Here is a 25,229-nt window from a genome sequence, read left to right on the forward strand (position 1 = left end):
TTCCCGTTGTCCATTTTTTTAAAGAAAAAGATAATAAAATATGTAAATATTTGTCGTGTGGGTTACCTAAACTCATTGCATTCTGCACCGCCTTAAAGTTTTTATTTACAGGTTTTAGACGCCTCGTTCGAGGTTAACATTATTCCATTTTGCCCTGATTTGGCTAACACGTGATACGTCTCATTTGCATATTGTAAAGCGCGAGCTTCCCGCCCAGCTACAGACCTAGCGGTGCATTTCGGATATGGATGGGCTACATTCTCTAAAAGAAGCAATAATCGTTTATTTAGACAGGAGTGGTGGGTTATGTAAACTCATTGAAGACTGTAAAGTCTTTAAAGGTTTGTTTATGAAGTTGAACGCATTATTAGTTAATTAGTTTGTTAATTCTACATTAAAATCTTACCTCAGTGAATTTAGCTCGTGAGGACGTGACACGTCAGGGGTCCACATCCGTTTTTATCTGAACTTTTAATTATTACATTTCAGTTAAAATAACAAGATGATTTAAGTACTGTTTACACACTGAAAAAAGGAAACATGTCTTTCAGGTGGACAGCAGCAGACTGAGGCCGTGTATCGGTTCAGTTTTGATGTAAATCCCTCAGATGTGCTTGAACTGGACGCCACACTGGGAGACTGTATGCTGCACGACCCTGTCAAAGCAGTTTCACTCTTTCAGTCAGTGAGTTTCACAAATAAATTACACAAACACACAACTTATTAGTCCGTTACACTACTATTGGTTATCTAAAATGGCTTAGAGTACATATCAACCACAGTTTTTATTTGTTTTGTTTTTTTGTTGGTGAAATGTGTGGAAAAGTTAAAAAAGTAATATATTATTTACTCTGTATTGAAACAAACAACTAAGAGTGCAATGGTTATTTTTCAGGTTTGTTATCTGTCTATAAAAACACTGTCACTTATTGACCAAATAGAAACAGAAAACCAGGTAAGGAGCAGCTTAATTAAATTCAGATTTCACTTATATTTATTTTTCGTGTGTGTGTGTGTGTGTGTGTGTGTGTGTGTGTGTGTGAGAGAGAGAGAGAGAGAGAATATACAGTAATTGGGTATACTTGAAATTCACTTTGATGCACATCAGTGTATTAAAATAGAAAAAAAACATGAATTACATTTCTTTTGTATAGGTTAATGTTGTTCTAAAGCCAACCCACTTGCCACCTTTTCCCAACTATTGTTTGGATCTCTCCGAGTTTCCCCGTGGGTATGGTCCAATGAGACCTTTAGCATTGGAGGGCCTTGTAATTGCCATGACACGTGTCACCAAATACACACAAGGAGCCAGATTTCTCTGCTCAGAAGAGAGATGCCCTTGCTCTAGAGGTATGTAATAGTAACTTTATGGGCTGTTTTTGTAATTTTGTCTACACAATTTGTCAATTTGTCCAAAGGGTTTCATCATATCAGAGTTCATGCACCAGGTGCCACAGAGTCTGCCACAGTTAGGAGCGATTTTACCTGCTTTCTCTGCTCTTCTCCACTGAAAGAGGATGTGAAGTCACGAGTTTTAGGGGGTGAGACAACAACATTATAAAACATATTAATAAACTATTATATGGAGTATAAAGTTGAATCATGAAATGATTAAAAAAGTTAATTTTTTTTTTTTAACTTAATACTTTTATTCAGCAAGGATGCCTTAAATTGATCAAAGGTGACTAGCAACATATATAATGTTATTATAATGTAAAAAATTACAAATATTTCTATTTCAAATAAATGCTGCTCTTTTGAACTTATCAAAAAGTCTTTAAAAAGCCAACAGTTTCCACCAAAATTTTTTTTTTTTAAATTACACATAGAAATAAATTTCATATAATATTCAATTACATAATTTTTTTTTTTTAATAGAAAACATTGTAATTGTAATAATAGTTTTTACTGTATTTTGGTCAAATAAGACTTCTTTCAAGGATAATAAAAAAAAAAAATTACTGACCCGAAACCTTTGCTTAGTATTGTAGTTGCACGCTTACTAAAAGACAGGACATTTTTTTTAATCCACAGATAAACAGCTAGTTGAGCTCATTCATGTGAGAGCAGTGGATGTTTTGGGAGTTCATGATGCTGCTTCCTTAAGATATCAGTCTGTCACCCTTTTTCTAAGAGGTAAATGCTTTTTGCATCTTAAATTACCCCTTTTTCTTTCTCGTTGTATTGCAAATAATCTTTACTTTTTAACTAACCATTAGGAAATAATCCAGTTAGTTTGAATCGTCATGCCTGATTAACATGTTTTCCATTATGCTGAAGCAAAGCTCTCAAATAAATAAACAGCTGAAACACATCCACTCACAGTGTCTTTCAGTATTAGATTGGGTGTTCCTGTCTCCTTCAATAATATTTCTCAGTTAGCCAACTGGAGAGACCACAGATTCTCTGGACGGTATTAGCATATTGTGTTGACCTAGTATTAGTCTGGAATTCAATACGTCAGGCTCCAGTTACTGAACATACATGTTAATAAATGTAAGGTACACTCATTAGTTGCTACAACCCATAGTGGAATCATTGTTTAAAAGAGCCTGCAGTGTTTCTCTTGGCAGTTGTGTAGGTGGTGAACATGTTTCTCAAATAATAAGTGAAGACCAGCTCTCAGCTGTCATTGTTTTGTTTCTCTTAACGTAATTAGATGAACTGTGCAACTCTATGAGAATCGGCCATCTGTACCAAGTTGTGGGGATTCCAGCTCATGTGCACCAGTGGCCCAATGTAACCTGGAGCGTAGAGGCTTGCAGCGTCCGACCATGGACCCCCAAATGTAAAGCCTTGTTTTGACTTTGATGGTATAAAAACAACCAGACTTATGCACAGCATGTCAAAGTCATTTGCTCCTGACTGCCTTTCACAGGCCCCTGTCTGGTTAGCAACAACTTCCAGAACCTTCAGACAGCCATGGCCTGTTCCCCATGGAGGTTTGCTGCCATTGTAGCCAACTCATTTGGTTCCCCGGTGATCCCACCTGGACTCTACAACACATTAAAACTGGGGCTACTTCTTAGTCTGGTGCAAACGGAAGATAATCCAGACTTTCCCAACCACCTGGATGTGCTTGCTCTCACCAGCGAGACTCTAATCATTGACAGGTCCGGGTTTTTCAAATGCATATGTCTCTTTAGATAATGGCCATCAAAATCTGATGCATATTATGTGCATATTTATTCACAGGTTGATGAGATATAGCCTGCCATTGGCCTCGCGTGGCATTCAACATACACTGACAGGAGATCTGTTGGCATCTCTGTCTAGAGATGAACATGGAGCTGGTACCGCCAACATCCATGCAGGTTCAGCTTTACTGGCATCTGGAGGTGTCTGTCTGTTGGGAGATCTCACAAGCTACAAGAAAGATAAGATGGACATGCTTCAGTCTGGTGCTAGTTGTTTAAATTATTTCTAATAATAAAGGCACAAGATAGAATACATTATACATGCATTTTAAGCAATCAAGGAAAGCAAACCTTTTTTTCCCCCCTCAGCTCTCGAAAGCAGAACTGTGTCTGTTTTCATTCCTGCCAAGAAATATGGTGATGATATGGACCAGCAGCTATCCTTCCCTATCCAGTGCAACTTTTGGGCCCTAGCTGATTCTGCTTCCCCATCTAAGAGGACAGCCAGATGTGATAATGTGGTGCTGGGTTCTGTGGTGGGTTCATATCCAACTGTATTTATAGTCAAATGGAGCTTTTCCTCAGGAAATGAGATGGGAATGTTATTCTGGGAATTTTATAAGCTTATGGTACATACCACAGGACTGATCAGATGTAGAAAGAATGCAGGAATGCTTCATAGACGACCCCACCTCTTTCTGTATTTGGGAACAGGAACCAGAGACAATGCCATCTATTTTAGGAGAGTTCCTCATTGTACTCATTTGTGTCAGTAGCCAAATCGCCCCGTTACTCCAAATTGTCTAAACAATGACTAAGTGTTATTTTATAGTACTATGTCAGTGCTTCTATATAGAAGTCATGGTTTTGCAGCATCTGCTTATCTTACAGTGATTAAGATTTTTATATAAATGCAGGAAATGGGCTCAGTTCCTCTTCAGCTTGCAGAGTCGTTTGGACTCATAGTACAGTGTCGAGAGACAAGCAGCAATCATCCACTCCTGTCTATGACAGTGCATGCTCTGAGACAGGCCATGTCCCCAGGAGAGCCCCTATATCCAGCATGCATGCAGTTTACAACACAAGACTATGAAGAGGTCAGTCAATGCACTGGTCAAAAATTCTTTATTTCAGCTCAAATTATTCTGATAATTCATTCTGAAACATTTCTTACAATATTGACTTCCTTTCTGAAGGATCATGTCACAACTCTTTTAAACTGTAGTGATATTTCACAATACTACTGTTTTTAACCATTTTGATCAAATTAACAAACTTCGTGAGCATAGAAGACTTTTGTAAAACACAAAAGCTTTATTCCAAACTTTTACCAGTAGTATATAATAAACTGTAATTGGGGTGCTGTTTCTTTGGTTGTTTGAAACGTCTAGAGATCTTGAGTAACTTACATGTGGTTAGAAATTAAGATTTTTTTTTGCCCCAGCTCTTGGCTCATGCAAGGCAACTGAAGGTGGACATGAGTCCCGAGGCTGAAAGGATGATCCACAGCTATTACATGGCCAGTCGCAGGGTTCGCTCAGACGCAAAACAGAGATCCACGGTCTCGGTCACTTCTATCAAACTGCTGTAAGCTCTACAAAAACAAAATACTGACAGCTACATGCGGCTGCCTTATTATACCACTAGGTGGAGCAGTTATACAACAAGTCTACAATTCAGAGTTTCTGAAGGACTGTGAACAAACTTTGCTTAACATTTACATAGCTTGTCAGTTTAGAGATAGTCTTGGCCAAGACTATAATTTTGCTAATTAACAGCAGACAACTGGTAGAGGGGGGGGAAATTGCATTATATAAGCCTCTTCGTTTATGCAGAAGATGAAACACACCATACAAGTAGAAATATGATAATTTCACAAGCAAATGACTTTCTGGTTCTGGCAGGATTGCGCTGGCCCAGGCTCATGCTAAACTCAGTCTAAGAACACAAGTTCTAGAGGAAGATGCAGTAATTGCAGTTCTGCTGTGCGAAAGTTCAGTCACCCTAAAGCATGGTTAGTTCCCCATATACATTTTCTAAATTCTGAACAAACTAATACAAAAAAGGTAAATGTTTCAATGAGACTTTATTTCAATATGTACATTAATCATAACCCAGTCACCTTTTAGCACTTCATAACTAGTTTATAGTTAGAATCATGCTCCCGTTACAGTGAGAGCATGTTCCTGAGCTTGGGAATGAGAAAGTTTGTCTTGGGAATGCAGGGGCCTCTGCGCTTGTTTTTCCACCCGATGCAGTGTTTCCCTGTGCTCTCTGTGACCTGGACTCCTTGCACCAGAGGGACCTTACGCTGGAAGAATCCCGCATGCAGATCTTGCATTTTGTGCAAACCCACGCAACCTGCACAGTAGAGGAATAAACCAAGGTATTACACACAGAAAAACACATTTTTCATGGCAACAAGGAGAAAAAAAAAAAAAAAAGTAACAAAAACAGACCCCATTTGGCTCTACATACATTTGGTACTTTAACAACAAACAAAAAAAAAATTAACCTCAAGTCATCTGCACTTTTCAGGTCACTGTTTTCTAAGTGGTGATCCTTGTACCTGGTGGGATGAAAAAAAGCAGGACAAATTTAATGTTGGTGAAATCTTACATGGGGTACTGGTTAGTCAGCTGTGCAGTTGCTTCAGATAGTCACAATGTCAGCAAACCAATTTGGTCTGATGGGTAAACGGCAGAAATGACAAATCATCACTGCAACAAGCATTTTATTTAAAATAAATATGCAAATTAAAACCCTCACATTTAAAGCTACTACAACAAGTACACAAAATTACCAGATATTTTTCCATTTGCACTTCTCATGTCAACGTTGTCCAGTGGCAATCATTCGACCTGGTGGAAGAAAAAGGATAAATTTAGTGCTGGTGAAATCTCAAATGGGATACTGAGTAAATCAACCATGCAGTTGCTTCAGATAGTCACAGTGTCAGCAAACCAATTTGGTCTGATGGGTAAACGGCAGAAATGACAAGTCATCACTGCAACAAGCATTTTGTCTTCCAAAAAAAAAAAACAATTACAGTAAGTACACATAATAAAGTTACCAATTATTTTTCATTTGCATTTCTCATGTCACCCTTGTCCAGTGGCAATCTTTGGACCTGGTGGGAGGAGAAAATTAAGAAATTTAATGCTGGTGAATTCTCAAATGGGATACCAAGTAATCAACCATGCAGTTGCTTCAGATAGTCACAGTGTCAGCAAACCAGATTGGTCTGATGGGTAAACGGCAGAAATGTGACATTCATCATAGAAAAACCATTGTCTAAAAATCATTTGACACTCAAAAACAAAAACCTAGTCAGCAAAAAAAAATTAAAACCTCACATTTAAAGCAACTACAACAAGTACACAAAATTACCAGTTATTTTTCATTTGCACTTCTCATGTCACCGTTGTCCAGTGGCAATCATTTGACCTGGAAGATGAAAAAGCAGGACAAATTTAATGTTGGTGAAATCTTACATGGGGTACTGGTTAGTCAGCTGTGCAGTTGCTTCAGATAGTCACAATGTCAGCAAACCAATTTGGTCTGATGGGTAAACGGCAGAAATGACAAATCATCACTGCAACAAGCATTATTGTCTTAAAATAAATATGCAAATTAAAACCTCACATTTAAAGCTACTACAACAAGTACACAAAATTACCAGATATTTTTCCATTTGCACTTCTCATGTCAACGTTGTCCAGTGGCAATCATTCGACCTGGTGGAAGAAAAAGGATAAATTTAGTGCTGGTGAAATCTCAAATGGGATACTGAGTAAATCAACCATGCAGTTGCTTCAGATAGTCACAGTGTCAGCAAACCAATTTGGTCTGATGGGTAAACGGCAGAAATGACAAGTCATCACTGCAACAAGCATTTTGTCTTCCAAAAAAAAAAAACAATTACAGTAAGTACACATAATAAAGTTACCAATTATTTTTCATTTGCATTTCTCATGTCACCCTTGTCCAGTGGCAATCTTTGGACCTGGTGGGAGGAGAAAATTAAGAAATTTAATGCTGGTGAATTCTCAAATGGGATACCAAGTAATCAACCATGCAGTTGCTTCAGATAGTCACAGTGTCAGCAAACCAGATTGGTCTGATGGGTAAACGGCAGAAATGTGACATTCATCATAGAAAAACCATTGTCTAAAAATCATTTGACACTCAAAAAACAAAAAACCTAGTCAGCAAAAAAAAATTAAAACCTCACATTTAAAGCAACTACAAGTACACAAAATTACCAGTTATTTTTCATTTGCACTTCTCATGTCACCGTTGTCCAGTGGCAATCATTTGACCTGGAAGAAGAAAAAGTAGGATAAATTTAATGTTGGTGAAATCTTAAATGGGGCACTGGTTAGTCAACTGTGCAGTTGCTTCAGATAGTCACAATGTCAGCAAACCAGTTTGGTCTGATGGGTAAACGGCAGAAATGACAAATCATCACTGCAACAAGCATTTTGTCTTAAAATAAATAATAATCTGCAAATTCAAAGCCTCACATTTAAAGCTACTACAAGTACACAATTACCAGATATTTTTCCATTCGCACTTCTCATGTCACCGTTGTCCAGTGGCAATCTTTGGACCTGGTGGGAGGAGAAAATTAAGAAATTTAATGCTGGTGAATTCTCAAATGGGATACCAAGTAATCAACCATGCAGTTGCTTCAGATAGTCTCAGTGTCAGCAAACCAGATTGGTCTGATGGGTAAACGGCAGAAATGTGACATTCATCATAGCAACAAACAATTAAAAACATTGCATTTAAAACTATTATAATGTATATCCATTTTAAAATTACCAGTTTTTATTCATCTGCACTTCTCATGTCATCCATTTCCAGTAGCAAACGCCATGATCCCTTCCTGCAGCAATCTTCATCTGGCTCCTTTGTGATTCAACAACAACAAAAAGGATCGATTTGATTTATTTTTTTAAGCTTCAGCTCTGCAGGTAAAATCTTCCAAGGAAAAAAACAAAAGGAATAGACCATTCTAAAAATGACCACCTATTACCCACGTTGCGTTTCAGCTATTGATTTTGTGCTCCAAATAAGCAGTGCTGAGGGAAGAGCCAGTATATAAAACTCAATTCCATCTCAAAAAGATGACTGATGAACTAGAGGTCAAAAGGCACATGTAACACAGCTTGAGAGTAGACCCTCCCACAGCAGCACAAAGGCCTGAGCAGCGCTGGTTCAACTCAAGGTCAGGACCTTTACCAAGACCACAGCACCTCCAAGTGAGTCAAAGCCCTGATTACCCAATCCAGGTCATCGAAGACCATTCCCAAACCAGCCAGGCCACACAGGGGACAGCAGACCTATGCTGGACAGAGCACAGTCCTGCCAACAGCAGAGAAAATGGCAAAGGAGCAATTTATCACCAGATCTGGGACACACACCTGCCAAAATGATTTATAACAGTCCTCATGGGATACTTAAATCCTTTTTTAGGATAGGTCATGATTACAACATGATTTGGCAAATTCATGTCAATTTGTGTAGAAACGGCCACCTTTACAATATTGATTGTGCTTTCCCAGAAGGAATCTAATGCATCCTTTCAAAACTTCTGCATCCACTTTGAGCGCAAGACGATTTTCTCCACATAATTGCTTAAAATAAAAATCTACACAAGCAACTAAAACAGTTTCTGAAGTCAATGTAAAACCTGGATAAAATTTTTATATTATCCCATTGCGAAAAGGAGAACTTCACAGTAAAAGTATATTTGGGCCGATCTGCTTTGCAACGGGCGACTTTTATTGAGACATAATTTTTTATGTCTCAAAGGATCCTCATTAGGTCACTCATGAGATATAGAGCGATTCGTGCCTTACGATCCATTGATAAAATGAAGTGCTTTTGCAAATTGCAATAAGGGGCAAATCCTTTAAATTCTAGTTAATGAAGACTAACTGTGCTTCTACGGAACGACGTAGCAAGTAAGGATTATATAAATTATTCTCTATGTAACGCGCGTGCTGACTAACCACGTGGCAAAGCCAGGATGCAAAAACCTCTACACGAGCCTATAACCTCATACAGTTCTACAGATAGCTGCAATAATACTTTAACTTGCGTTAAAATGCATCGACACAATAATTACTTGAAGTACATTTACCTCAAGTAATACAGCAACGTGTAGGACGTGTGACCAGCTTCTACTCTTGGGAAGAAAGGATGTGACGCATGCGTACTTCGCGTTTTAAAGGGGAACTTCCTAGTACGAGCAGCACATGCGTGTTGGGTAATACTGAAGTCTGACGTGCTACGGTGTGATAAAATGCAATCGGATTGATGTGTTTAACCCTTGCACACGTTTATGACATGTTTATACATAAAGCACTACCAAGAGAGTACTTTGTTGTTTATATTTAGAGCGCTCCCAACAATGTTTTAGATTGATGAAAATCCTTAATAAGACACGCACGCGCACACACACATGCATTTAATAATCATATCCAAATAGTTTGCCTCTCTTAAGCATAAGATTAGAGTAAAGATTAGAGTTTACAGAGTGTAAACATTTAAATAAATAAAGATAACCCAGTTAGTCCCATATTATATCAATATATATATGTATATATGTCCAAAACCATGCATTTAATAATCATATCCAAATTTTCCTCTCTCAAGAAAAAGATTAGAGTCAACATAGAGAGTGTAAACATTTAAATAAATAGATAAAGATAATCCATTTAGTCCCATATTATATCAATAGTAAGCTCTGGTATTTAAACTTTAAATCTGAAGCCCAAACTTTAAGCATAAAATGTTAAATCTCTTTGGGTTTACAGTTTTAACATTATTCAGTACCTTTAACAAACTTTCAGTGATTAAGAATTTAAGATTTTTAGAAATTGTTTCCATGAGCATGTTGCCATAAAATTAGATATATTAGAACTGTAAATGAAGACGATAATTAAAAAAATAATTTAAATCTTCAATATTAATAATGTTCAATGCATGACACATATTTTAAACCATGAAAGTTCTTGTTGGGAACACATTATTTTGCACATTGTGAAGGTTTATATTAGAAAACATCGATAATAATAACATTAATAATAAACCTGAGATCAGTGTAATTTTTAAGAATGATTTTATTCACTATTCCACATGTGCTATTCACATGAAAAAGAGGAAGGAGGGAAGGGAGGAGAAAAGGGGATGATGATGCTATTGTTGCGATTCTGACAGACCACTTCACATGACGAATGTTAGGTTATTCACACATGCATTTAGTGCAAATGTTGTAACAGAAAGTGCATAGCCGACAGCTCAAGCATAACAGCTCATTAACCCCACACACGAATTTCAGACAGAGTACAAGTACAGAACTGCAGAAACAGAATTCTGAGCAGAAACCCACAGTTAAAAAGAACACAATTTGTTTAATATTTTAATCTTATTTACATATTTGAAATAATTAAGATATATTAATATGCACAATAGCCTACTCAGTTGTCTGTATGACACAATAATAATAATTTCAATGAATTTGGTTCATTTGCCGCGTAAAACAACCATGTTAAAGTTTACAGACTGCAACAAAATTACTAAAACAACAACTTTCATTTTTAACCTTCATTTTTCATCATTACCTCCAAAAGTCTTATGTGCAAACGATCTATGTTTGAGATGATGATGAAGATGCCCCTTGATTTTCATTTGAGTTACCCAGGAACTGTCCAGTGGCACCGACATATAATCTTGAACGCATCGGCCATTTCTAAAAGAAAAAAAGCGACAAATAGAAACATTTAGTCAACTGTTTTTAAAACATGAATGCCATGCGTAAAGTGGGTATTTTCAACTTAACCTTAAAGTCTCCTATTCAAAACTTTTAAGAGTAAACACAAATGTTTTGTAAATTAATTAAAATGTATAAAATCTCACAATATCTTCGGCGTTACAGTTCACTTTAAAATATTATTAGACTTACTTTCACAGGATGCAAGTAGCCATCTCCCTTAAGTGAGTTCAAAGCTTCGGTCTGTTTTGTGTTGTCTTCTTCCATCCCTTCTTCTTGCAAGGTTCTTGTTAAATGCGCTATGTATGTGGTTGCCAATATCAAGACGTCGAGTTTGGAGAGTTTGGTGTCCGGTGGCACCGACGGCAGTGTTCTCTGTAGCTCGAGGAACGCATGTCTGAGCGTCTGGACGCGACTCCTTTCGCGCGCGGCGTTGGCTGCCGCGGGTCTCCCTCTGCCACCGAGGCCACTAGACGGGACCACCCTGGAGCGGGACAGGGCCTCTGCGCGCTGGCTGTCCGCTGAGAGCGTGTCAGGACTGGGGCTCGAGTTAGGGCTTGATGCGGGGCTGTCATCCATAACTGTCACAGAACCAATGCCATCCATACGGATCGACTGTCTTCCAACCATTGAAATCACTTTTTAACCTGGTTAAAATAATATATTTTCAAAAAACACGCTTAAATAAATAGCCAAACAGGCACTTTTATTCAAATATGCGAGAAAAATATGTCAAAAACAGGTTTCATTAAAAACTTTTGTAAAAACATTTTTCCTCAAGTGAGCCAGAATTCTCATGGCCAGTATGAGTCATTCAATGTCAAAGAAAGAAATATTAGACTAATAGACGCCTTCAGTGTTTATGTTTTTCATTAAATCATTTCAGCCGAGAACATGCAGTTTTAATATAACAATTTTAAGAGGAATTGTAGGTCATGAGAAGTTATTAAAATGTAAATAACATACCTTTATTATTGTCAAAAGTGCTGTCCTATAAAACACACATTAAGGCATGAAAACCTCCAAAGCTCGGCAAAAAATCCTGTTTAAAATAGTCCCTTTCTCGCTGCAAAAATATATATAACCAGTCGTGGTGCTGCGCGTGAAAGGTACGGATATATGTCCGCGCACACGCGCTGTCCTCACCTGAATGACTGCGGAAAGTCTCCTGAGCCTCTAATTTATCGGGGAACACAAAGAGCTGACAAGTGTTTCACTCCGGTGCAATTAATCAAAAGCCTTTAAAACTCTGGCAACTCGAGCGAGCCGTTCGCCACTGTTTTCCCTTCGCATCGGTCGGTAGGAGGGCACAGTCCATTTTTCGACGCCAGAGGCAGCATTTTTCGGTCCACCCAGAGTTGCTTTGCAAACCACAACTTCTGAATATTATACGAAATTTTGTTTATTCAATAAATAAATACCCATTTCCTATTGCTTTGTTTGGTGAAAACGTTTGTGAGACCCAAGCATTCTATTTTTAATCTGGCAGATTCTATCAGATCATCTGCACGGTGCTCTTAACATTTTGAAAGGGATATTGATATTATAGTTTTGAGCCGCAGACATCAGCTTCGTTTCCTGGGACAAAGCCAATAAATAAACTCTAAACACTGCAATCAACTGGCATGCTTGAGGAAATTCTTGTGAGACTCCTAAATTAATCATTCTGTTTTCCGCAAACGGAGATGTGGGAGAATTAATGAATGGAATTATTCATAACATGTATATCTGAGACTGTTCTTAATAAACATTGTTTTTGTAAGGATGAAGTAACAGTTTTGCCCCCAGGCCAATAATTATGAAGCAGAGCAAATGAGGTTAAGTAAGCTTCTCTGTCTAATTACTCTACATCTTTCAGAGGTTATACCCTGGTGTAGATATTAGTAGATATTATACGCAGGAATTGCATTCATGCATTACTCTACTCAGCGCGTATATCTAAACGTTATTATAGAATCAGTTTTATATTTCATGTGAATACCGTTCCAGTCTAGAACGCAGTATCCATGATTGCTGGATAATGTGCAAGTTGAAATGAAGCCTCAGTAAAAAGAAAAAAGGTATGAATCTAAATGATAAATGTGCAATTATAATGTAAACTTTTTTTTAAACTTATTTAATTAGTAATTTCATGCTTTAAATTAGATAATTTCATTAGCTAATTTAAAGCATGCTACAGTGAGATAGGAGTGTTAATTTGTTGAAGCACTCCATACTTTAACAGAGAAATATAATAAATATTTTTTTTAAAAACACAAAAAAAAAATACCCAAAACAATCAAAAAGTATGTTTGATGATGTTATTACCAAATAGACTAACTAAAAAGCGTAATCAAACCTAAAACAGAGAAAATTAAACTACATATGTAGTATGCAATTTCAGACATTTTCAATGAGATTTTGCTCTTACCTATAATGTAACTGGAAAAAAATGAAATCTTTTCCATATTTTTATTATACTGAATGAATAATATTACCTATATATCCGTTATATCTTTACATCCTAAAGAATAATGTACAAAACATGATGGTATTTAAAAATACTTTTCAGCATCTTGCAAAGTAAATTTATTTAAAAACAACACACAGACAATTATTTAAGAAATACAATTTCAGAATTTCAAACAGAATATGAAAATGCAAAATAGGCAGTGTAAAAGAGAGTGTATTCTTACACAATGGAGAAGCTGCTCAGAAAGTGTCAGAGCTTTACTGAATGTTTTCCAGAAAAGTCCTAACACACAGATGACAAGCTAAGTGTGTATGTGAGCGATTGACTTTTTAAGTCAAATTTATAAAGCCAAAAGGACACGGATAAAAGGTTTTTAATTGGTAGTTTCAGATTTTCAGAGTCTGCCAGTCCTCACTGGAATATATATCCCTCTTGACCTGTGAACACACCAGAACAGTCATGAATTAAATTAAATCAATTAAATAAAATGCTGTAAATTATCACAAAAGTACCCCACAATATTTGTTGACTTTCATGCTTTTGTGTCTTTTATTAATAGTAATAAAAAAACAGCCTAGAAAATAATAAAATGCTGGCATACATGGTTTAAAACATGCTTCTGTAAATTATGACTAAAATCCTTGTTACTGGACCCCTATAATAACATAGTAAACAGCTAATTAGGGCTTTAAACAACTGTCATTCAGCATTATCATTCCTATTACTCACACATTAGTGCCCATGCTCATTGCAGTTTTTTCTTACAAGTACAGAAACATTCAGTTCATATCTATTGTAGTTACATCAACAAACCATTTCTGCATTTCAGAGGCACACTGGTAAATCAACTGAAATGATAACTATAGGATTAACATGTTTAGGACGTCAGACATCAAAAGGGTATGATTTGTGCAGTACAACTGTAGATGATGTCACATTACACAGCGCAGCACAGAACTATGGTTAACCTCAGGCCAGTCTAAAGTAGAAAGCTGTTTATTTGCACGGGTGGGAAAAATAAGACTCGTACAACTTGACAAATAGCAGGCATTTATCCATCATGTCTGAAGGCAACATGCAACCTTACTTTGATAGCATTTATCTCATAATTTATTTCCTTTTTTAATATTAGATGAGTTGTAAGTATTTGATAAAAATAATAAAAAATAGAATATAAAAATATAAATAACATTTTTCCTGGAGATTATGTAAAGAATAAGGGAGTCTTGTTAATAGCACAGTAGACATTTTTGATTGTTCATACCTTCTTCCTCTGCTATCTCCTTGTACTTGGTCTGTCCGAAATGTAACACCAGGCTTCCCATATTCTGACGGCTTAGTCCGAGAGCTGCTGCGGTCATGGGCAAAGGGTTGTTGGGGGCCCACGTGAAAATCAGCTACAGCAAAACAAGGGTTAGTCACACATTGTCATAGAACTGACACTGAGAAGGAATATGCAAGACTTAACCACATACTGATGATATACAATGGCAGAATGGAGAAATGTGTTAAAAGAAATAAAATCTTGTGGATACTGTAAATGACTGGAAAATTAGAGAACAAAATGAAAGTGTCACAGCAGTGCACTCAGCACAGAAATTTAGTAAATTAAATTACAGTGACATGTTAGCGCAATATTTTCATAGCATGTAAAGTCATATACTTCAGTAATATATGCAACATCTATTTTGAGTCTCTTTAATTCATTAATGGAAATAATTGTAAATAATTGAGTTAAAAATGTAAAGAAAATAAAAAATTGCAGCAAATATTCATACTTGTAAGTGGATTTGAGATTTGTTCTTTGATGTCTTTTCCATCATCTAGTTTCTTCTTTGCGTCTTTTGAGGCTTTCCAGTTGATTAGAAACTGCCTAGACAGCTCATTTATTTGTTTTCCATCAAGATCCTCTAAATACCAAGAAAATCATACAGTTTCTGTGTATCATTTCACTAAATAATTATATAAAATTCATAAACACAGTACAAAAATAACTGTTATTGACATAACTGTAATTAAAATGCCAAATATCATTAAAATGTTATTAAAAATGATAAATCAAATCTTAAAATAATTTATAAAAATAAAAAATAATTAAATTACATAATGAAGGACAAAAATGTCATTCAGAGTTATTCAGAAAGTCAGTGATTCTTTCAGCAAAAATAATAACATTTTAAAAGACATGGAGTCTAGACTAGGGCTGTCAAATCGATTAATCACATCCAAAATAAAAGTTTGTTTACACAATGTGTTTACACAATATTTATATGTATATATATATATATATATATATATATATATATATATATATATATATATATATATATATATATATATATATATGTTTGTGTATTTATATATACACACATACATTATGTAAACACAAACTTTTATTTCGCAATTGATAGATTTGACAGCCTTACTCATCACAAATTAGCGATGCTATTTCTCACCTAGAATTTTGCAGGCAGTTATTAGTCTGTCCCTGTATTTAGGTTTGACACACACAGGATTATTATTCAGATCCAGTAGCCGCAGTTGAGACCATTGGCTGAACACTGTCTCTAATTCCTGAAAGCATGAATAAAGGCATTACATTTGACTTTTAATCAGTATAAAATAAAATAATTTGTAGACACAATAAATGACTATCATCTTCTCCAAATTTTCCAAAAAGTTGTTGCATGCTGGAAAAATCCTGCAACACTAAAGAGATTTTGCAGATTTAACAGAAGATGCGCATGGTTAAAAATGATCAGGGCATTATATTTTAGACAAAGAAGACACAAGCATAAAAAAAAAAAAAAAAATTCAAGTATAAACAAGACATCAGCTTGTTTTAATAAATACTGTCACTTGGTCTGCGTGACTAACAAGTTCCCCTGGGCAGTAGTCCTCAAGCATGTTGCCTGCAGTGTATGTTTATCTAAGGACACATTAATCCATGCTGGAAATATGAATACTCTCTGGACACGCTCTGATTGTTCATTGCCTTCCTGTCTCAACTAAAGTGCTTCCACTTTTCAGTCCGCGTGCAATCAGCTCTAGCGGGACCCCAGCGAGCCGCGCGCTCTCAGGCTTTGATAAATGATCGTGTCAGGTCTGTCACTCTGAGGGCTTGGTTGGGAACTGCCCAGCGCCAAATTGCCCTCCCATGCGCGGGAGTGCTGAATGCACTCCTGACTGGGCTCTTTCCAGCCCCACACTGGGTTAATGATGGCCAGTTATGAACCTGTATTTGACCAGCGCTTCGATCCCTATCTGCACTGTCTGGCCGTGCGCCACTAACAGCCTCTGCAGTACCCATTTGTCACTCGGCTGACTGCCTGTCATAATCTATTTTAAAAATCCATAATGTTTCCTCTGGAATTGGACCAAACTGTGTAAGGGAGGAATTGATCCTTTGGGTGCTGTCGTCGCTGAATCAATAGTGGCAAAGGGGTTGTATAAATTAAAGGAGATATCTGCTAAACATGAAAGCTTCCTCTGACACATGGATCACTATTATCGGTGGCAGATGCTGAGAGGATTGTCTTTTGAGCTGTTGGACAAAGTTACCAAGCTGCTTTTCAACAGAGGCGTTCGGAAAGTGTTCCTTGACCATTTTTTTAGTCACTGAATGTGTGATATCAATAGGCTGGAAAATCCCTTTTCCAGAAAAGGTTACTTTTCAGCTTTAGTTTCACTAAATGTTTGGCTCAAATGGGTTTTTAATACAAGGCTGAAGTTATAAGGGGCACTCAGTGTATTTCAGAGGGAAATTAGTTCACTAAGGAAGGAGGAAAACTTGTGCTTGTTTAAATTGTCAGCAGAAGCTGTCCCTGGAGACCGGCCCGCTGATTTGTTGAATAATTTTGACCCTGTGCAAGTCTGGAGACTGCTGGAAGGATTTGTAGGATTAGGTTTTGCACTGCTCTGCCTCTATCATTTCACACTTCATAGGAACATACAACTTTGTCATGTCTAAACAGAACAAAAATTATTTTTAAGTATCTTTTTTATGGAAAAAAATAATTTACCTTTATGTCCTGTAGCTGGTTATCGGTAGCATAAAGATGGGTCAGTTTTTGGAGAGGGGCCAAGTCCCATATTTCATCAATGTTATTTTTGCTGATATTTAGAATGCAGAGAGTTTCCTAAAAGAATTCAATATTAATATAATTAATAATGCACTTTAAATTTAAAACCAGTCCCACTTCTGGTGAGCCGATGAAGATTTCACTGTGTTCGTAAAAGGAGAGCATTTAGGAATCTTTTGGCAGAGAAAAAATTGGGTGCACACTTACACTTGCAATTTCATTAATTATCAAAATAAACAAAATTCCCAACTTTTCGGTTTGTTTTCCCATAGCCTGGGCAGTAAACACTCCCTGTTGATCTGTCAGACAAGGAGGCAGCCACAGAGACCTCTTTTACCCTCATCAAATTTTGCACAGAACTGCTTTGATACACATCTTGGTCCACGAGTCCTACGTCTCTCATCTGATTCTGACAGCAAACTTACAGGACACAACTAGTGCTATATCAATCTTAATATAAAGTGCACTAGATTGTAGATACCATGAAACACCCTCTGTAAGGCTTTTCACTGAGGTGAATGTTAAAGCATTGAGCTACTCACAGAGAGTCTAGAAATGGAACGGGGGTCAAAGATCAGCTTTTCTCCACGGGGTAGTTTCTGACCTTCCACGTGCAGCTCCTTCAGGCTTTTCAGCTCATCTAATCCCTCCACCACAGTGATGATGTTTCCTCCCAAGAACCTCAAATACAGAAACATTAGTAGTTAACAGTAACGTTCGTGGCCTTTTGGTGTATGTATATTTTCAGTGGAAAATAGTAGGGGTGCTCCGTTTGATCGGCTACCGATCACAATCGGCTCGCGTCGTCACTAAAGTTTATAAAGTGCATTTCTTTTTCATTCTTGCCAGTGTTTAAACCATTCTTCTGGAGACCGTGAGCTCACACACACACTCACAACGCCAGGTTCACATCCGTTTGCAGTGCGTATTTTTCCGCGCTCATCATAACGGATTAAAGCGTTCACACTGCACGCGGTTGCGGTCCGGCACTGCATGCGTTCCAGGAGCGGTGCGTCTGCAGCAGCGCAGAGATCGTTTCCACTGCACTCGCCGAATTAAAGTGACAGCGCATTGTTTGCAGTAAATATGAACATGGATTGACACGAAAATGTAGCAATAGCACCATAAATACATATAATTAAAGTCTACCGTGTTTCACAGTCAACACATATGGCTTTTTGGCTAGGTTTAAAGGGAAAGAGCAATTTTAGATTAACAAGGTAATAGTAGATGACACTCGTGGAGGTAGAAAAACAAAGTTCTTTATGAACCGCAGGATTGCTTGTAATAAATATTTAAATGCAAAAGGAAAGGCAGTAGAGCAGACTGTTTCTGTCAATGGTAAGTTAATGGTAAGAAAAGTAGTTTAAATGGTTTGCCACTTGAGCAACTTAATATATAAATCTAGAAGTAAATGCAAAAGTAAAAAGCACTGAATAATGAGTTGCTTTGCTTATATTTATTGTTTTTAAACACGTCTATGAAAGATTGTATTACTGTACTGTGTAAAAAAAAAAAATCACAATGCTGAAAAAGCATTTTCAGTGACAATGTTTTGATTTGAAATCAAAATAATGGACACATGTTGTGTTTTGTGGTATACAGCCACAGATCAGTTGCGGACTCCTGTGTGAAAGAACAATGAGTCAGTGCTGCTTCTGCACCGCTTACGTACCGCACATGGACTGCATACACACTGCAAACGGACTAGGCCTATGTGAACCTGGCATAAAAGGCCATCTCACATACAGCTCACAAAATCAGGCTTGTGCTGTGTGTAAGCTATTGCACGATTGTAAAAACAAAAATGCACTTCATGATCAAACATTTAGGTGAGATAAATGTATATTTTTGAAAAATGTCTAAAAAATGCCCCCTCCACCCTCATATTAAAAAAATCCCCTCTCACAAGAGTCACCTAAGAGGGGAATTCATTTTCAAAAATGAAATTCAGGCCCTGAATAAATGTTTAAAAATCCTGATTAGAGTATCACTATAAATAATTCTACATCATAAAAAGAAGGCTGTAAAAAGATCGGTATCAGTGATAGGTATCGGCAGATACTGCTTTCTGTGATCGGCAATCGGTGATCGGCCTCAAAAATCCTGATCGGAGCACCCCTAGAAAATATTAACGTCACAGTTCAAATTTCAATGCAAGCAGGAATTAATTAATATGCTTGTACTATCATTTACTTACAGTTTGGAGAGCTTATGTAGAGATGAGAGGTTCTCTATGCAAGATATATTGTTATTTTGCATATATAAGTGTGTAAGGTTTGAGGCAAATCCCAAATTGCAGATTTGTGATATTTGGTTGTCATATAGATACAGGACCGTGAGGTTTCTGCACATTGATAGATCATCCTACAAGTTAAAAAGTGGAAAAATAATCAGTAAACAAACTACTCAAAAGTTTGGAATCAATTTTTATTTTTGATGTTTTTAAAATAAGTCTCTTATGCTCACAAAGGCTGCATTTATTTGATCAAAAATAGAGTCAAATGTAATATTGTGACATATTATTACAATTTGAAATAACTGTTTTCTGTTTTAATACATTTTGAAATGTAATTTATTCCTGTGATGGCAAAGCTGAACTTTCAGCAGCCATTTCCCTACACTCTCAGAAATAAAGGTACAAAAGCTGTCACTGGGGCGGTACCTTTTCAAAAGGTACACTTTTGTACCTATTAGGTTCAAATATGTACACTTTAAGTACTAATATGTACCTTTTAGGTACCAAAATGGACCCTTTAGGTACAAACATGTACCTTTTGAAAAGGCACCGCCCCAGTGACAGCTTTTATACCTTTATTTCTGAGAGTTTTTATTATCAATGTTGAAAACAGTTGTGCTGCTTAATATTTTTTGTGGAAACTGTGATACATTTTCAAGAGTCTTTGATGAATATAATTTTTTACCATAACTATTGATCAATTTAATGCATCTTTGCTGAATAAAAGCATTAAAGGGATACTCCACCCCAAAATGAATATTTTGTCATTAATCACTTACCCCCGTGTCGTTCCAAACCCACAAAAGCTACGTTCGTCCTCGGAACACAATTTAAGATATTTTGGATGAAAACTGGGAGGTTTTAACAAACTCAAACACACTGGATAAAAGACATTTTGTCTAACTGATAGTCGTTGTCAATCTGTTGCGCATGATAGATATGTTAAACGGCAAAAGGGGAACAAAATAGCGGTACTCGTTTGAACTGCGCGCCGCACGGACCTTTTATCCGCTCGTCTCAAAAGAAAACAGTGCAGTGCGAGCTTAGAGCGCATGCGTTTATTACAGTGACCAGTCGCGATCACACACTAAACAACGCTGTGAAATCCAGTAAGAAGCACTCGAGTTCAGCGCAGAGTTCTCCAGTACAAATCACCTCTCTTTAATTTAAACTAGTTTAAAGCCAAATAAATCGGAGCTGTTATTCTCATCAACACTGATGCAGAAAGCATCAGAAACAGTGCAACAACGATCCAGTTAGAAGACGGTTCAATCCACAAATCACCCACATTTACCATAGTTTTACTGTAGTAACACTAATGGTAACAATGGTACGGTGGCAGAAAAGTTGGATAATCATATTGAGTATTGTTATATTATTAATGTACTAAATATGTTAAAGGAGTAATGGAATATAATTACATTATTTTGTTAATTATTCTATCAGTTGATGTGGATTTGTAATTGACTGGATGTCTTTAGGCTACTGTTTTTCAATGCAAACCCCATAGAAACCATATAGTTAGGCTACTTTTTCACCATGGTAATGAGGTGCTGGTTATGTATAAAAGATGAGGCTGTTACAGTTTTCACAATGGCACTGTTAAATGTACATCTACATCCCAACTCAAGCTCCTGTTCTAATGTGCATTTCTAAGAGACAAAACTTGTAATATTATTGTTACATGTTCAGTGCTACCAAATCAGGTGCTAGTGCCACTGCTCTCGAATGTTAGTATGGAGCCCTGATAATAAATTGTACTGTAAAATGTTACTGTAATTTGAAATTTTGTCTGTTTAATTGTAAATGAAATATATAGCTTTAGTAAACCATTTTTTGTTTAAAGAAGAAACCAAACCAATGTATGGATACGCTGTTTCCATTTAAATCAAAGCGTAAATAAACGTACAATACATATTCATGCGTTACTGATGACAGACAAACCTCCCGGTTTCCATCCAAAATATCTTAAATTGTGTTCCGAGGACGAACGAAGCTTTTACGGTAAGTGATTAATGACAAAATTTTCATTTTGGGGTGGAGTAACCCTTTAAATTCTTTAAAAAAAAAAAAAATTGTATTGTACTGTAATATTTAATGGAAACTAGAATATTAAATAGAATTTTAATATGTTTGAACTAAAAACTTACAATGTCTTCTATACTTTTGTTTGAGAAGTTGAGATGGGTCAGTTTCTTCAGATACTGCTGGAGAGATTCGCTTCTGCAGGCTTTTGAGTAATTGCTTGATTTTGAGATCAGATGCACTGTTAGACGGACCATAATGACTCACTGTGCAAAAATATCACAGGATAGATTTCTCTTCTGCAGCACAGCATGTCAAGGGAAGAGGAAGATTTATAAGAAAGCACTAAAAACAATGCAAGAACATATCGAATACATTTTAAAGCACTGACCTCTAAATATGTTTCTATGTAGATCTTAATCAGAATGTCTTTAAATGGGGTTTAAAGGTATAATTGATGGGGTGACCATTATTTCTTTGATGATATGTACTTTAAAGACAGCATAGTCAATTGACCCTTAACCCATTGTCAAAATACATATTATTTTTGAATAGTGGGAACGAGGCCAAAGGTGAAATAGACATGTGACCTGACCTAAGATTATCATAAAGAGAGATCTCTTCTCCGAAGAACAAAAAACAACCAAAAAAAACACTGCAATACTCTTGAGATATGTATTGTCTGTAAGCTTGACCCTGCACATCTGCAACTTATATAAAACCAGTAAAGCCAGACCAACAGTAACACCTTACCAGAAAGACCTCCTTGGAAAGACCTTGGATGATATTTTACTCCATATGCTTTCTATATTGTCTTGTCAACCACAGACATTGAACACTAGGACAGAAGTAAAGGGAATACATACATCAACACATGACAGCAGGTCGGTTTTACACTTGATCTCAGAGCAGCAGACTATGGGGAGATGACATGGAGAGCCTCTTAAAATCAATAACTTTCTGTGGTTATACTCCAGGGAACTGGATGGAGACAGTGGTTTGCCAATCATTATAATATATTGCAGTATATTTAACAATATATTGAAAATTTACACTCTTATTACTAATAAACAAAGACAAGCAAATTAGGCTACTATTGGCATACAATTATAACCGCCAACAGAAAAGGCACCTATGAACAGCTGATACAGTAGAAATAAAATGAAACATCACTGCATCTTACCTTAATCCACAAATGCTATACATTAACTGTCGTCAGCTATGAACGCAAAGTGTTTTGCTGCTGTAAAGTCTTGTCTTGGCTTTGTTTAGGAAGTGAGAGCTGATGTTGCCATGGCGACGAGACGCAAGCGCAAGATCAGTTTGCACGCGCCAGAGTTGTTTAGAAACGCAGTTTAAAATGCTGCATGATGCATTCTCAACACAATTGGTAAAAAGTTTTTAATTGTTTTAAAATCGATGTGAATTTTAGAACACGTTGTTCATCGCATGTATTGTTGTGTGAAACATGTTAAATAATTTTTTTACTGATGTTGTTAATAGTAAATTGTTCTACTACTAAGAGCTTTAAGTAGCCTACTAAGTAGCCTAATTAATTCAAGCTATCGCAGGTGTTTGCTACCAGTAATTCATAGAATTAAAGTTTTGAATGAATTACAGGAATAACACAAATGAAGGACCGAAGTCTATGATTTTGTTTTACTTTAAACATGCATGCCTATAGATGTTATTTGGCTGAAAAAAATAGAGACAGAGAGAAGCCACACACACACACACACACACATATATATATATATATATATATATATAAAATATTATTATTATTAATATTAATATTACTAGCCTTTTTTTTTTTGTATTTTAAAGGATAGTTTAAGAATAGTTCTTGCAAGAATGAACATTTTCTAAAAATTTACTTGTTCTCAGGCCATCAAATTTGTGGGATTTGGGCTGAAGTTGCAGCGAGAGAGCGTTTTTGCTCTTGTGGTGACGACCAGCGTTTTATTCCGTAGAGGATCAAATTACATAAATCATAAATTCAGCCGGGAGTCGGGATTGGGAAAAGTCCGCGACCCCGGACTCGAACTCGGGATGCCCGAAGCGCAATGGAGCTAGGCTATATGTCGGAGCTCTGCCCACAAGGTTATTGGCTCTGACTTAAAAAAAAAATTATAAAATGAAGAGATTAAATTACACACATAAAACTACATGTGTGCAGAGGATTGAAGAGAGAAAGACAATTGTTGGAAAATAAAAACTAGGTTTAAACCAAAACCTCGGGCCACCCTTGAGGCTTAAAGTATACAAGACCCTTAAGCATTTACACGTTGAAATCAGAAACCATGTTTATTAACTTCAGCTTGTAGAACCACACATTTTCCTAAATTTGCAAAGTTCAAACTGCTGCCCCTATCAGTTCTAGAGAAGTGCGGTGGGCTTTGGTGGACTGAGTCACGGCGGTGACCCATGTATTGTTATATACGGTGGAGGAATGTTGCTTCCTGAGACTGAGTGACTTGCATCCATTTATATATGCAGAATACTTGGCAGAAAGGAAATGTTGCTTTGGTTGGTTTAGGGACACAGAGGGGGAGTTCTGCCCTTTTCAGACTCTCCTCTGGGGCATTGAACACGTTTCACCTCCTCACTACCATGCTTGTTGAGATTATTATATGGTCCAAAGAAAACATCAGTGCTACCAAATATCTTGAGGTCATTGGTCCCAAAGGCTAGTTTAACATTAGCCTTGTGATCAATAGCCACTGCTCATTATTTGTGCTCATCACTCAGATATATTCTCTTAATCACATATCTATCATAGTTCATAATACTTATTATTTTAAAACATTTTCTCTGGGTTCAGCAAATGAAGTGGAATTCCAAGTAATTTTAGAAGACTCTCGCTAATAGAAAACATACCTTAAAATTGAGTTAATGGATTTCGCTGATGTTAGTTCACTCATGGAAAACATAATATACTTAGGCTTGTTATATCTCATCTCATTGTACTCTTCTGCTTTTTCTTCTTTACTGCAAGTATTAAAAAATGTTCATCTGGTGATGATTATAAGCTTCATTTGTAATTCCAATGGGTGAAATACAGAACATATGCATAGGATTTTTTTTTGATGACTTTGATTTTAAAGGAATGGTTCAGGCAAAAATGAAAGTTTTCTAAAAATGTACTCGCTCTCAGGACATCAAATTTGTGGATTTTGGCCTGAAGTTGTATCGAGAATGTTTTTGCTCATGATGACGACCAGTGTTTTATTCCGTAGAGGATTAAATTAATTAAAGGAATAGTTCAGCCAGAAATTTAGCATAACATCACTTGCTCACCAATGGACCCTCTGCAGTGAATGGGTGCCATCAGAATTAAAGTCCAAATAGCTGATAAAAACATCAATATAATCAACAAATAATCCACACGACTCCAGTCCATCAATTTGTGGAAATATGCATGTTTTTATCAAACAAATCTATCTTTAAGACTTTTTAACCGTTTCTTCTTTCCACATTATTAATTTTTAGTCTGGAGTGCATTATTTCT

The 25,229-nt window shown here is 36.6% G+C and overlaps 3 protein-coding genes and 1 long non-coding RNA gene across 17 annotated transcripts; 1 reads left to right on the plus strand and 3 right to left on the minus strand.

Annotated features, from left to right (window-relative positions):
* Positions 1-210: 210 nt before the first annotated feature.
* Positions 211-8,144, plus strand: mcmdc2 (minichromosome maintenance domain containing 2). 5 transcript variants are annotated; one of them, XM_058765899.1, is made up of 15 exons: positions 211-341; positions 552-685; positions 896-955; positions 1,155-1,350; positions 1,419-1,541; positions 2,035-2,136; positions 2,660-2,788; positions 2,879-3,113; positions 3,196-3,401; positions 3,507-3,673; positions 4,055-4,234; positions 4,582-4,724; positions 5,042-5,151; positions 5,363-5,523; positions 8,007-8,144. In XM_058765899.1, the coding sequence occupies exons 1-14, from the start codon at positions 245-247 to the stop codon at positions 5,515-5,517; spliced, it is 2,037 nt and encodes a 678-aa protein (XP_058621882.1). In that variant the 5' UTR covers positions 211-244; the 3' UTR covers positions 5,518-5,523; positions 8,007-8,144. The 5 variants fall into 5 exon arrangements, with proteins under 5 accessions (XP_058621882.1, XP_058621883.1, XP_058621885.1 ...); XM_058765900.1 differs by lacking the exon at positions 2,035-2,136 and having other exon boundaries at positions 8,007-8,116; XM_058765903.1 differs by lacking the exon at positions 211-341 and having other exon boundaries at positions 573-681; positions 8,007-8,116.
* Positions 5,205-9,420, minus strand: LOC131533557 (uncharacterized). Of its 3 annotated transcripts, XR_009269151.1 has the most exons (12): positions 9,289-9,355; positions 8,183-8,507; positions 7,965-8,051; positions 7,693-7,750; positions 7,403-7,459; positions 7,087-7,143; positions 6,817-6,874; positions 6,528-6,584; positions 6,211-6,267; positions 5,941-5,998; positions 5,653-5,706; positions 5,205-5,498 (listed from the first exon to the last, which is right to left on the minus strand). It is a non-coding gene; the product is annotated as an uncharacterized LOC131533557 (long non-coding RNA). The 3 variants fall into 3 exon arrangements; XR_009269150.1 differs by lacking the exon at positions 8,183-8,507 and having other exon boundaries at positions 9,289-9,420; XR_009269152.1 differs by lacking the exon at positions 9,289-9,355 and having other exon boundaries at positions 8,179-8,318.
* An 875-nt stretch (positions 9,421-10,295) lies between these two features.
* Positions 10,296-12,688, minus strand: LOC131533409 (transcription factor 24-like). The gene is made up of 3 exons (XM_058765730.1): positions 11,887-12,688; positions 11,113-11,567; positions 10,296-10,899 (listed from the first exon to the last, which is right to left on the minus strand). The coding sequence occupies exons 2-3, from the start codon at positions 11,548-11,550 to the stop codon at positions 10,798-10,800; spliced, it is 540 nt and encodes a 179-aa protein (XP_058621713.1). The 5' UTR covers positions 11,551-11,567; positions 11,887-12,688; the 3' UTR covers positions 10,296-10,797.
* Positions 12,689-13,434: 746 nt separating this feature from the next.
* Positions 13,435-23,045, minus strand: ppp1r42 (protein phosphatase 1, regulatory subunit 42). Of its 8 annotated transcripts, none has more exons than XM_058765542.1 (10): positions 22,902-23,042; positions 22,472-22,556; positions 21,844-21,984; positions 19,655-19,821; positions 17,997-18,135; positions 17,395-17,511; positions 15,829-15,946; positions 15,151-15,282; positions 14,637-14,769; positions 13,440-13,809 (listed from the first exon to the last, which is right to left on the minus strand). In XM_058765542.1, exons 3-10 carry the CDS (start codon positions 21,973-21,975, stop codon positions 13,767-13,769), a joined length of 981 nt encoding a protein of 326 aa, XP_058621525.1. In that variant the 5' UTR covers positions 21,976-21,984; positions 22,472-22,556; positions 22,902-23,042; the 3' UTR covers positions 13,440-13,766. The 8 variants fall into 8 exon arrangements, with proteins under 8 accessions (XP_058621527.1, XP_058621525.1, XP_058621523.1 ...); XM_058765540.1 differs by having other exon boundaries at positions 21,844-22,017; positions 22,902-23,041; XM_058765543.1 differs by lacking the exon at positions 22,472-22,556 and adding an exon at positions 22,585-22,699 and having other exon boundaries at positions 22,902-22,992.
* Between the last annotated feature and the right edge of the window lie 2,184 nt (positions 23,046-25,229).

This window comes from Onychostoma macrolepis, chromosome 24 (assembly GCF_012432095.1).
Source record: "Onychostoma macrolepis isolate SWU-2019 chromosome 24, ASM1243209v1, whole genome shotgun sequence".
In the NCBI taxonomy this organism is placed as follows: Eukaryota; Metazoa; Chordata; class Actinopteri; order Cypriniformes; family Cyprinidae; genus Onychostoma; species Onychostoma macrolepis.